A 12,358-nucleotide genomic window follows, 5' to 3' on the forward strand; every position below is an offset into this window, starting at 1 on the left:
CGCCCGCAGGACAGGTGGGGGCCCCGCGCGGTTGGCTGAGCCGAGTCTCGCAGACACCCCAGCTGACACGCTCCAGACTCCTCTGAGACCTCCACCCCACCTCGCCAACAGCTGCTCCCTGCGAGTCCTCCTCCCCCGTGCTTTCTCACCCCGCCCGCGCCTAGCGCTGGGTGTGCTCGGGATCCTCAAGCCAGGCGGGTCCCGGGTGTCCCTTTCCCCCCACCCCGCCCTCGTCTCGTAGATCCCGTGGCGTCCGCTCCGCATCCGGGCTGGAGGGGGCGCTAGCACTTGGGAGCGGGCTCAGCAGGTGCCGCGGTCACCTCCCCCTCGGCGGGGGGAGAGGGGCGGGCCGGGGTGCAGGGAGGGAGGAGGAGGGAGGCCGCGCGCCCAGCCGGAGAGCGCGGCCGGCTCCGCAGCAGCAGCAGCAGCAGCAGCGGGCAGCGGGCAACGGGCAGCGGGCACCGGCGCACTCGGCTTCCCGGGAGGCGCCTGAGGTCGGATAAATACATCCCAGGCTCCCGGGGAGCAGTGCCGCCGCCCGCACCGCCGCGCCGCGCCGCGCGCAGGGCACCGAGCCGGCCAACCCGGGCGCGGCGCCCGGTCTTCCTCCTGTCGCGACCGACGCGAAGCAGCGGAGAGCCGCGGGCTCCACCGCCGGCGCCCGGGCCGCGGAGCCGATGAGAGGCGGCGGCTGAGGGCCCGGGCTGGCTTCTGCCCGCCCTCTGCCCGGCACCTGAGAGGGACCGCAGCGCCCTGGGCGCGGGGTCCGGGGCGGTGCCATGGGGGCGGACTGAGCGCTCTCTCCGGAGCCGCGGGCCCTCCTACCTCCTCGGGCGCCGGCGCCGGCGCCGGGATCGGCGCGCTCTACGCGGGGCGCCGGCGGGAGCCTCCAGCGCGCTCTATGCTCCTCTGCGGGCACCGCGGGCCCGGGCCATGGCGATAGACCGGCGGCGCGACGCGGCGGCCGGCGGGCCCGGGCGGCAGCTGCCCCCGGCCGAGGAAAACGGCTCCCTGCCGCCCGGGGACGCGGCGGCCTCGGCGCCCCTCGGGGGTCGCGCGGGTTCAGGCAGCAGCGGCGGGGAGATCCAGCCGCTGCCCGCCGCGCATCCCGCCGCCGGCAGCTGCTGCTCGGCGGCGGCAGCTCCGAGCCTCCTGTTGCTGGACTACGACGGGTCGGTGCTGCCCTTCCTCGGGGGCCTGGGAGGAGGCTACCAGAAGACGCTTGTGCTGCTCACCTGGATCCCCGCGCTGTTCATCGGCTTCAGCCAGTTCTCGGACTCTTTCCTCCTGGGTCAGCCCAACTTCTGGTGCCGCGGGGCCGGCAAAGGCGCCGAGCTGGCCGGGGTCACCGCCACCGGTCGCTGGGGCGCAAACGACCTGGCCAATTGGACCAGCCCCCCGAGCACCCCTTTCTCCACTGCCGCTTGGGGGACCGCGGGCAACCTTAGCAGCAGCGCGGCTAAGGACGGTGGAGACACGCCACCCCTCCCCTCCCCTCCGGACCAAGGGGACAACACCTCCAACTGCGACTGCCACGCGTGGGACTACGGTATCCGCACAGGCCTGATCCAAAACGTGGTCACTAAGGTAAGAGTCTCCACATCCCATGCCTGGGATCCCGCACCCCAACTCTATTGCTATGCATCTCGGTCGCCTTCACCCTTTTCCCCTCTGTACCCCATTCAGTGCACATAGAGGTTCGCCTGGGACCCCCAAGTCCCTAAAGTGATGCCTGCTGGTGTGTGCATGCCGCTCCCATTGACCTCACCCCCTTCGGTCCCCCAGTCAAGATGCATTATTTGAGTGTGAAGCCATGGCTTTTAGGTGTCCTCCACGATGACACTCTTCCACCTCTGAGGGGAGATGCCATAGCTTTTCCCATTTTGCACCTAGACCCCTGTCCCAGTGCAGATATGGAAAGAGCCCTTACTCCAAAAAGAAATCTCACCCCTGTCGTCCACTGTCACCCCCTTTTTACTTAGGGAGGGATGGTCTGCGTGGAGGCCAAGGCCTCTGACCAGTCAGTCACCAGTGGGTTTTGCTGGGCTCACCTCATCCAGCTCCTGCAGCTCAGCTTCTCTGCCCCCTAGTTGTCCCTATATTCCCACAAAGAAATGTCTTTTCAGAACACAGTCCTATTCCCAGCTGTTCTTCCTGGTGACCCTCTGCCAAATGGTACTTGGCTTGGAAAGGGACTAAGACAAACCAAAGTTGTACTCAGAAGCAAAAAGGTTTTTAGTAGATTCCTTTCCTCCCCTCCCATGCTCAGTCTGTCCCCAGCATTGTCATATGTGGCCACTGGAATGTTTTCTCAGGACTTCGATAAGTATCACTAGAGGAGGGATGCTAAGAATTTGTTTGGTATGTCAGGATAAGCTCAGCCCTTACAGAGCAGCTTCTTTGTTTGAGGAGTTGAGATCCTAGTAAACTCTAGCTGAATCTGCTACTTGCTGACTCCAAGGGAGTCCCTAAGCAAAGCTGTTGCATTGGGTCAGATGGAGCAGAAGGGCTTTGTAAGAAATATGTGGCTGGCATAAGCGTGGAGAGTGAGTGAGCTGTTTAAAAGTCAGTGCCCAAGACATCTCTAATTTTCTGTATTTCATAAAGTATCTGAGATATTGTACTAATTTGTCAAGCACTTAGTGCCCTTTGCCCCTTCTGTGTTTTAAATAACTCATCTGCATTTCAGAATAAATGTCGACCTTTTCTTCCTTTCTGGGCCGAGTTTTAATTGTGTTGTTTAAGTGTGAGATTGCAAGTTGACAGTTTTTAATCATCAGTGTGTATGCATATCCCCTCCCCCCAGTATGTTACTAAACAGTTGTATATAGCTCAAGGATGTGTAAGATGAAACTCTTACATCATCAGAACCATTGTTTCAGTCTTGTACTAGCCTGGCAAGAAATGATCAGTCCTGTGGGAACTGTCTGGTTTAGTTGTTACTGGGGGGAGGATTCTTCTGTCTTGGTTCATCTTGGCACTCCCCCTCCCCCCACCACACACACACACACACACACACACACACACACACACACCAAGTCAAGTCGCTCTTTCCAGATGTGCCCCTGTGATTTTTATTCTCATCAATTGAGAGGGTTTTTTTGTTTGTTTTGTTTTGTTTTTCAATATTTGTTTGCCAGCATGGAAAAAGAGTGACGACAACCATGACTTATACTCTTTGTCTGTGAAAGTCAGGATTTGACATTTTCAAATTCTTTAGGCCCCCTTTTAAAGCTGAGAGGAAGAATGCAGAACAAAGCAAATGTGTGTGAGAGTATGCTGTCCTAGGGTCAGAAGGAAGAAGGTTTGAGCTTCAAAATTTGAAGGTAGCATAGGGCAGTCACAGTTTTAGTGGTAGGGACCCAGAAACAATGTTTCACATTCTACCTTGGGTTGTGGGAGGAGAGAGCTGAGCAGTTTTTGAAAACAGGCTGTGATGGCATGTTAAAGAGTGGGGCAGCTTTTCTATATCAGCACTGGAGAGGGTCAGAGGTGGCTCCGACCTGGGGTACTTGAGACATCACTGTTACAAATAGCTGACAAGGTAAGGTAAGAAAGGTGAAGTCTTCTGACCAACAGTTAGAAACAATTTTCTTGTAAGATAAAAACTGAAAAGAACATATTGATTTTCACGAACCAACAAGATCTAAATAAAGGACTGACCTTCCACAGTGTTCCATTCCATAACACATGCTTTAAGGAGCTTTGTAAGCACATTTTGGCATGTACTGGGACAGACTCTCCTGCCCCACCCTTTACTGGATGTGTACTTTGAATACTGGATCAGACCTATAAGTATGGAATATATACTGTCTTGGGTGCTGAATTCTTGGGGTCAGATGCCTGTTAGCTTAATTCTAAACAGAAGTGCAGAAGAGTTCATCATTGTCAGTGGATGGAGTTCAGGGTCTGACAGCTTACCTTCTCCATACCGTGATCTTTCCACTTGCAAATAAGTTTCACAGTTATTATATTTGTATATATACATATATCTCTATAATATACCTGTATTCTATCCTTGAGTGTTAGTTGAGGATAGAAAAATTGCCAGGCTCATATTATATAGCACAACGTGTTCTATCATTGTATATTATATAACATATAAGTATATATTACATAATGTAAATACAATAGTATATAAAAGTATAGTTAACATATGTAATGACTGTATATTACTTGTATTTATGTATTCTATTATGTAGCCTACCTTATAGGCTATAATAGCACCTATGTGGTTAAAACTGTTGAGACAGAATGTTGAAAGGGACCTTGGGCCTGGCCACCCAAATAATACCCTTGAGTTGTAGGATAAGAAGTAAATTCCCTATTAACTGGGCAGCTGACTCCTTGCGTGAGAGTCATGCTTGCTGTACTATATATACTAAAGTATGCTATATAGGTAGTATACTATATATACTATAGTTTTTGTGTGACGTACTTTTACGGATGATTCTTTTTCCTTCATATGGCACCTATTAGGATATACGAGGCTAGCCAAATAGTTTATTTCCTGGCTAAGAAATCCCAGCTACGTCAGCTATTCCATACATGACATAGTTTGCCCTGCTGGGCATTACACCAACGAGCATGTGGGTCTCTTGAGAATGGCCGACAGAAATCAACTTGGCAGGCCTGTGTGTCCTCATTAAAAGAAATGATGATGACTTAAGGTGATGGTGTAGGCAGAAGTTGCATGCCTGAGGTTACAGGTTGGATCTCCCAGAGTATTGCTCTAGTCTTCCTCTATGTTTTTCTCTTATAAATTAAATAAATAAATGACTTAAAATATTTGTATTTACTTACTTGTATTTACAATGAGAGAGAGACAGAGAGTCCAGAGCACTGCTCAGCTCTGCATTAAGGTGGTGCTGGGGGCTGAACCTGGGACTTCAGAGCTCAGGCATAAAAATCTTCTGCAGAGCCATTATACTACCTCCCAGTGCCTTTTTTTTTTTTTTTTTTTAAGAAAGATGATTATTATACTGCTTCCACTGACAAGGCATACCATTGATTCATGAAGGCTTTCAGTGGTCATGCCATGCTTTAGCTGTCTTTAGACCATGGTCATCAAACCTTTATGGGACTGCACTGAAATTAGATCTCAGTCTACAGTTTAGTTTATTATTATTATTGTAATAATTTTGGGTCATCACTTCTCTTCTATTAGTATCTTTTTCATTTCTGGTTTTTCACTTTTTTCATTTTTTCTTTTTGCCTTTGTCTCTGGTATTTGGTATCTCTTCTATAATTTATAATGCCTTCAAAAAACTATTATTTTTGCTGCTGCTGCTACTATTACTACTGGCAGTGGTCATACTACTACTAATAATGACACATTTTATTTGTGTTACTCTGTAGAGTTTCCAAAAATTTTCACATCTCTTATTTCCTTTAAGAATGTTAGGTAATCCCAAGTCTTATCTTGGACTCTAACTCAGTTCACATACATACTGAGTTGGCTTGATGCTCAACTTCCTGATGGCAGTGATTGCTTTTCATTTTATCTCCTAACCATAGTGAAAGATACTGTCAGTGCTTAAGAGCAGTCTAATGTCCTTGTAGAAGATGCCTTAGAGAGCATCGCTGGTGAACTGGACTGAGTGGGTTAGGGGAACTCTCACATGGTAGCCTGTCCCATATAGCATTACTCTGTGTCCAGGTACCTGGCATACTTCCTTCAACAGGTAAAAAGAAAGAAAGAAACAACTCTGTTGATTAATTTTTTTTTTTCCTTAGTGGTTAGTACAGATTATCTTTCACCCTTCTCAAAGAATCCTTTTTGGTTTCTGTTGCTCACCACTGCTTTGAATAATCTCTCAAGCTTTGTCAAAAATCAATTTTCACTAGCCTTTATAAGATACCTTCAGATTTAAACAAACAAACAAACAAAAATCTGTTCTTTTTCTGTAGACGAGGTTTGAGATGATTTTTTTTTATGCCCAATCTTCTGTTCACTATGAGTGTGCAAACATTGCTGGCATGTATTCTGTAAGTATACCTGAGTGAATATCCTGGGGAATATTCAGTATCCTTTCTCTGGGGCTCAAGACAAAAAGTTATTTAAAGTCGCTCGGTACATGTTAATTGGGGTTAAAAAGAATTACAGTCTTATGGAAATAGTATTTGTGAACATAGTCCATTGTTTTTCAAGTAATCATAGTGGTGCTTTATTTATTTTTTTGTAGGTTACATACAACACACTAGTGAACATCTTTGTATACACATCTATTTTAAAAAACGGACTATAATAGATCATGTATGCAGATGGCAGAGAAAGCAGGCAGTAAAAATAATGTGTCTTGCTAACTCTGTCTACAGTTTCCCTTTTCAGAAGCAAACCATGGTTACAAGTTTCTTATGTATCCTTCCAGAAATATTCAAAGTGTATTTTCAGTTACATAGTTTTCTCACAATGAACTCTATACATACTGCTTCATGCCTTTTTTTTTAAAACCTATGTTGGAGGTAGATGTTTACAAGTACATAGAACGTCTTATTCTTTTATGAGTCTCCATAGGCTACCATTGCATGATAGGATCATCATTGATTTAACTAGTCATCTACTCCTGGGAGACTTAGGTTGCTTCTAGTCTTTACATTTACACAACATATAAACTCCAGCACACATGAGATTCTTAGAAGTGAATAGTCAAAGTAGGCTGATGGATGTGTCAAAGTGCTTAGCTTCCATCTGTGTGTGAAGGCTTTGCCCCATAGCCTCCCTAACCCAGGGAGTCATCATGCTTTTAAATGTCTCTTAGTTTGATGTGTGGGAAGTTATATTCAGTGAGTGTTGTAATTTGCATTTCTTTTGTTATAGGGTGGTTCCACAGCTTTGAAAGTTTTTGAGCCATTTTGGTTTTCATTTCTTTGAACTAGTCTCACCACACTTTTTGCCTTCAAGTGTATGTTGAAAAGGCATTATTATTATTTTTACTGAATTGTAGAAGTACTTTGTACATAAAATAAGCAAGTCTTCCCCAAATTTGTCTTTGTTTTTGTTTGTTGAATTTTTTTTGCTGTGCAGAAGTTATTGTATGGAAGTTAGATAATGTCAGTCTTTTATGGTTTTGGGGTTGTCTGATTTCTAGGTTTGATAATTTCATAGGTCTGGGATATTAGACTCTTGAAAAAAAAATTTTTTTAATTTTCTTTCTTTTTCTTTCTTTTTTTTCTTTTCCTCCAAGATTATTGCTGGGGTTCTTTGCCTGCACTATGAATCCACTGCTTCTAGAGGCTATATTTCCCCTTTTGTTGACCTTGTTGTTTATCGGTGTTGTTATTATTGTTGTATTATTGCTGTTGTTGTTGTTGGATATGACAGAGAGAAATCAAGAGAGAGGAGAGGAAGATAGAGAGGGAGAGAGAAAGACACCTGCAGACCTGCTTCATCGCTTGTGAAGTGATCTCCCCGCAGGTGGGGAGCCGGGGGCTCGAACCGGGATCGGATCTTTAAGATAGTCCTTGCATGTCACATCATGTGCGCTTAACCCGCTGCACTACCACCTAGCCTGCTGCAAAAATCTTTTTAAAAGACTTACTGATTTATTTTGAGAGAGAGAGGAGAGAGATAGATAGATAGAGACAGAGAGAGAGAGAGAGAGAGAGAGAGAGAGAGAGAGAGGAGAGAACAAGACAGATCACCATTTTGGTGCATAAGATGCCACTGATTGAACTTGGAACCTTATGCTCAGGAATTTAAGGCTTTATCCACTATAATACACCCATAACAGTATTTTAAACATTGCATTTGGCAGTGGCTTTTCAAAGAGGACCACTGGCAAAAGCAAAATAGCCATTGAAAACTTCTTGTTAGGATGGCAACACTGCTCCTAGGTAAAGGGCCTTTCAGTCCCTCACCTTCTGGTTCTCAACTACCTGCAAAGCTTTCTTTGTCTTTAGCAGTTTTGCAGCTCTCCGTTCATTTTGGCCTCTGGTTCAGAGTAAGACTGAGTAACAAGCTAGTTCTGTTTACAAACATGTTCGGCTCTCAGAATGCCACTGTGCAACAGTGTGCAGACACATGTTCAAAACTATGTCAGTGGTTTGGAGTCAGCCATGATGGGAGCGTTTATACCATGGAAATCAGCAAGCTCTGCACCTCATGACCTGTTTGTTTGTTGTTTTTTCTTGAGAGTCAGCTGTTCAACATTTACCATTCTACTGATGACCCTCGCTCTCTCCTTTCAGTACTACTACTATTTTAACCTTGACCTCCCTCTTGCTTTTCACAGATATGAGTGCATATTTTGGACCAAGCATATGAGTGCATTTTGAACTATACTTGTTCAGTGTCAGGGACAGGATATTGCCAGGCAAAAATACATCAGCATTTATAGAGCGTATAGACTAATGAGGGAGAATACACCTTCACAAAGTAAATACTTCACTAATTAAATATTTTTAAAGCCTTATTTTATTAGAGAGAGAACCAGAACACCACTCCGGAACATGTGGTGTTGTTGATCCAGTTTGGGATCGATTGCTGGAGGGTCCAATGCTTTACACGTTGGGCCATCTCCTGGGCTGCCACCAATTCGATAAATGTGGTTTAATCATCACTGATAAGTTCATGACAAGAAAGGAGAATGACCAGTTGCTTTAGAGTGAAATGGGCAAGGTGAGGTCTGATGTTTGAGTAAGAGCCAGCTTTCCCTTGGGCAAATGCATGATGTATGTTGAAGGCAGTCCTCAGCACAGCTAACTGTATTCACTTCTAGTGTAAAATCTTCTGTTCACAGATGAGATGACTGAGGCTGGGATTGAATCCAAAGTCACCAGCCTATGAGAATTGGAGTCTGGTTTTACCAGGGGGCTGGAAGAGATGTCCTTTCTCTTAGTCTGGTCCCCCTTCACTGGCCTATGGGAGATCTCCTGCCTGAGAATAGTCTTAAGTCCAGGCACTGACATCTGCTAGTTGAAGTATGGTTGGTTGTATCACGGCTTGTTGTGGATGGGCTAGGGAAGCCACTTCAGGCAGATTTTGCTCATCTCCACATTTTTGACCTCCTTAGCTTGTTGGCCTAGAACACCCTGTCCTTCAGCAGGTTGGTTCCTACTTGACCTTTGGATCAGCTCAGGGAGATGCTGGGTCATAGTATTCATTGTTGAGTGATCTGAGTGTTGTCTCTGTCTCCACCCTGGAAGAGGTCTTCACTGTCCATGTCTGAATTCACCTGGAATTAGCATTGTTAAAAGAGCTGGAATTTTATAGTTTGGCAAACATGTGTTCAAGTCTTAAGTTTGTCTACTCTGACCCATTTCTCTTGAACAGTGACAAGGAGTTTATCAGTGGAGAAAGGGTAATTGCTTCCCTCACCTTGAGAGAACAGAAACTCGTGGGGATACTCCAGCACTCCCCCACCCCTTGCCTGGGTGATAGAAAACACCTGCAAGATTTGAGCTCCCTTCCCTTCTCCAGCTACGCGATAAGGTCTGGCTGCCTGAGTCACTGAGATATGCAGCCCTGGCGGGGAGTGGCTGTGTGGGCATACCTGGAATGATGATGTGTCCCTAAGGTTCCCAGCAAGCAAGTTCCTTCACCCAGAAATTGGTGATGTGGGAATCAGTTGTGCCCTGCAGATGGGACCCTGGGATTAGGGTGGTATAAGAAGTGAGACCAGAAAGGGTCTTTGGGGAATTTGTCTGAAACACCCATTAAGATGGTTGTTGGCAGAGTCTAGTCTGAAAACAGACTGCCAGTTGCAGGACTAAGGATACAAAGGAAAGGACTTCCTGACTGACCAAGGGACTTCCTTGCCCCCATGAAGAGTGTGGGGTCAGTAATCTGAGATCATATAGTTTGATAGAGAGCCATGTAAATATGTCCAAAAATTAACTGTGCAGTATAAAAAGATCAAAGAGGGGGGGCAGGTAGTGGCATACCAGGTTAAGTGCACATAGTGTGAAGCTCAAGGATCCCAGTTTGAGCCCCCGGCTCCCTACCTGCAGGGGGTTGGGGGTTGCTTCACAAGTGGTGAAGCATGTCTGCAGGTGTCTATATTTCTCTCCCCCTCTCTGTCTTCTCCTCTCCTCTCAGTTTCGCTTTGTCCCATCCAATATCAGCAATGGCAGCAACAACAACAATAATAACAGCAACAGCAACAATGGCTGCCAGGAGCAGTAGATTCCTGGTGTAGGCACAGAGTCCCAGCAATAACCCTGGAGGCAAAATATATATATGTTGAAGAGAAGATGGAACTTTAAGTAGATGGTCACCAAGCATTATGGTCACATGAGGATCAAAGAAATAACAACTTCTTGGATAGGAAAAAGTTGGAGGAAGGATCAGAGACACACTTGTAAAGTTGTCTCTTCCCACTCCAAGTGCCCAGAGTATTATCCTGGCTGAGTTTTTTAATAAAACACACACACACACACACACACACACACACTTTTTTTGGGAGACTATCAACTTTGCCCTTAGTAGTTCAAAGTCTTTGATCTTCTGTAAATGGGGTTTAATAATTTTTTTCCTTCTCTTTGCTCAGTATTTACTTAATGCTTATCGTTGTACATAGGCAGACCTTCCTCCAAGCAAAGGGCCCAGAGATTGACAGTGTGTTTCTAGGAAGGGAGCCCAGTGACCATTAATGAATGTAAGTGAATTTCCCCTGAAATAGCTGTCATAGAACACTGCCCCATCTCTTTGCTTAGTAACACACTCTTACAAAACTTTATTGATAGCAAGTTATGGGGAAAAATGTCAAATTATGTCAAGAAAATAGAAATAAAATTTACTAGACAGATGAAGGATGGCTCAGGGAACCTAGAGTAGGATTCAAGACCAGACAATATATGGTAGAGGCAGGTCTTTTAGGAGCCCAGATGCAGTGTCATTTATCTCAGGAGTTCTATCTTCTCCCTTGCCTTTCTGCAGAAGTGGGCTTGGTCCTGCTTCAGATTGACTCTGCTAGTTGCTTTCCTTCAGCAGATCTCTGCTCAAGTCACAGGTAGCATCCCTCCACCTAGCTCCAAGTCTCTGCGGGCAAATCTGATGGTTCAGGTTGGGCTTCAGGGGGAAGGCAGATTTCAGAACAGGGGGGTGTGATAACCTAGGACTAGGGCATTTCTTCAAACCATGTGACAGGAGGGCTGCAGAGATAGCATAGTGGTTCTGCTAAAAGACTCAGGCCTGAGATTCTGAAGTTCCAGGGTCAATACCCTATACCACCTTAGGCCAGAGCTGAATAGTACTCTAGTAAAAGTAATTAATTAGACCATGTGATGGGGCATGATAGGTAGTTTCTGTTCTTCACTAGAATGAAAGTGATTAGAGATGAAAGATCTCTTTGACATTTTGTGGAGAATAATTGAATATCGATAATACTTGAGATAATTCTTTGTATTTATCTAAACTTTGGCTGTAACTCACCTGTCTGCTTCTGCTTATTATGGGATATTAGGGAATATAGCCCCTGAAGCTTCTTTTCTAGAAAGCATCATAGATAGTTTCAGTTATTAGCTCCTGGTCACCAAGGGAGCTTAGAACCAGTCCTTGGGCAGTTTTGTACAGGAGTTTCTGTAACCCCAGCCCTGACCTCACAATGGGAGAGTCTTTTTTTTTTTCCAAACTTTTCTTATAGTCAGGACACTGTGTCATTGGTGGGGTCTTATGCAAACTGAAAATGCAGAACTTCCGATTAAAAAATTATTCAGAAGACCCAGATGGTGAGTGCAAAGCATGATGTCAGCTATGGAGCCCTTTGGAGCAGGGACCCTGTTCCCAGTTACCTCTGGCCTGTCATTCTTCACAAAGTTGGTGTCACCTAACAAAGCTCAGCAGGTATCTCCTAGCCTTCCCAAATCTTTCTACCTGATTTGACAGTATCTTTTGTGCGTATAGCTGGTGGTTTTTTCCCTAGGCTTTTTGTAGTGAAAGTGGAAAGTACTTTGAGCAAACTTGGTGCTCTCAAACAAAACCTTCCCAGTTTGTTTCTGAATGTTTGCTTAGCTCAAGCTGTGGGGTAGCCAGAGTGAGCCAGGGAAGCCTCTTAATTTGAAAACAGAAGCGAGGCAGCTGCTTCCTTATCTAAGCAGAGAAGCAAACAGCTGAGTCATAGGAATGTGTGGTAACGAATCTTAAATCATAAGAGCACTGGTTAAGTGTTTATCAGCCCCCTCCCCTTTTTTCCCTGGTAAGGCGAAGGGTCATTTACTCCTACTAGCAAACGGTCAGTCTATTCCTAGTATCATTTCTAGAGTAAGTGCAAAGCAGGTGAGGGCGATGTTGAAGAGCCACAAGCATCCCAGTGGTGTATTAAATTATGGGTGAGTGAAGCACTCAGCATCTTAATTTACACAATGGAGTGTTTCCTCCCAGATCCGATTAAAAGCTGCATTTGGTATGTTTAAAGGG

At 45.8% G+C, this 12,358-nt stretch overlaps 1 protein-coding gene across 6 annotated transcripts in view; it reads left to right on the plus strand.

Moving 5' to 3' along the window:
• The first annotated feature begins 401 nt into the window (after nucleotides 1–401).
• SLC22A23 (solute carrier family 22 member 23) overlaps nucleotides 402–12,358 on the plus strand; it is a 187,144-nt gene continuing 175,187 nt past the window's right edge. For 2 of the 6 annotated variants that reach the window (XM_060189144.1, XM_060189145.1), the window contains exon 1: nucleotides 402–1,587. In XM_060189144.1, the coding sequence (XP_060045127.1) occupies nucleotides 934–1,587 (654 nt within the window). In that variant the 5' untranslated portion in view covers nucleotides 402–933. The remainder of the gene's footprint in view (nucleotides 1,588–12,358) is intronic. The other 4 variants (XM_060189147.1, XM_060189146.1, XM_060189148.1 and 1 more) reach the window with 2 other exon arrangements.

Source organism: Erinaceus europaeus, chromosome 4 (genome assembly GCF_950295315.1).
Source record: "Erinaceus europaeus chromosome 4, mEriEur2.1, whole genome shotgun sequence".
Lineage (NCBI taxonomy): Eukaryota > Metazoa > Chordata > Mammalia > Eulipotyphla > Erinaceidae > Erinaceus > Erinaceus europaeus.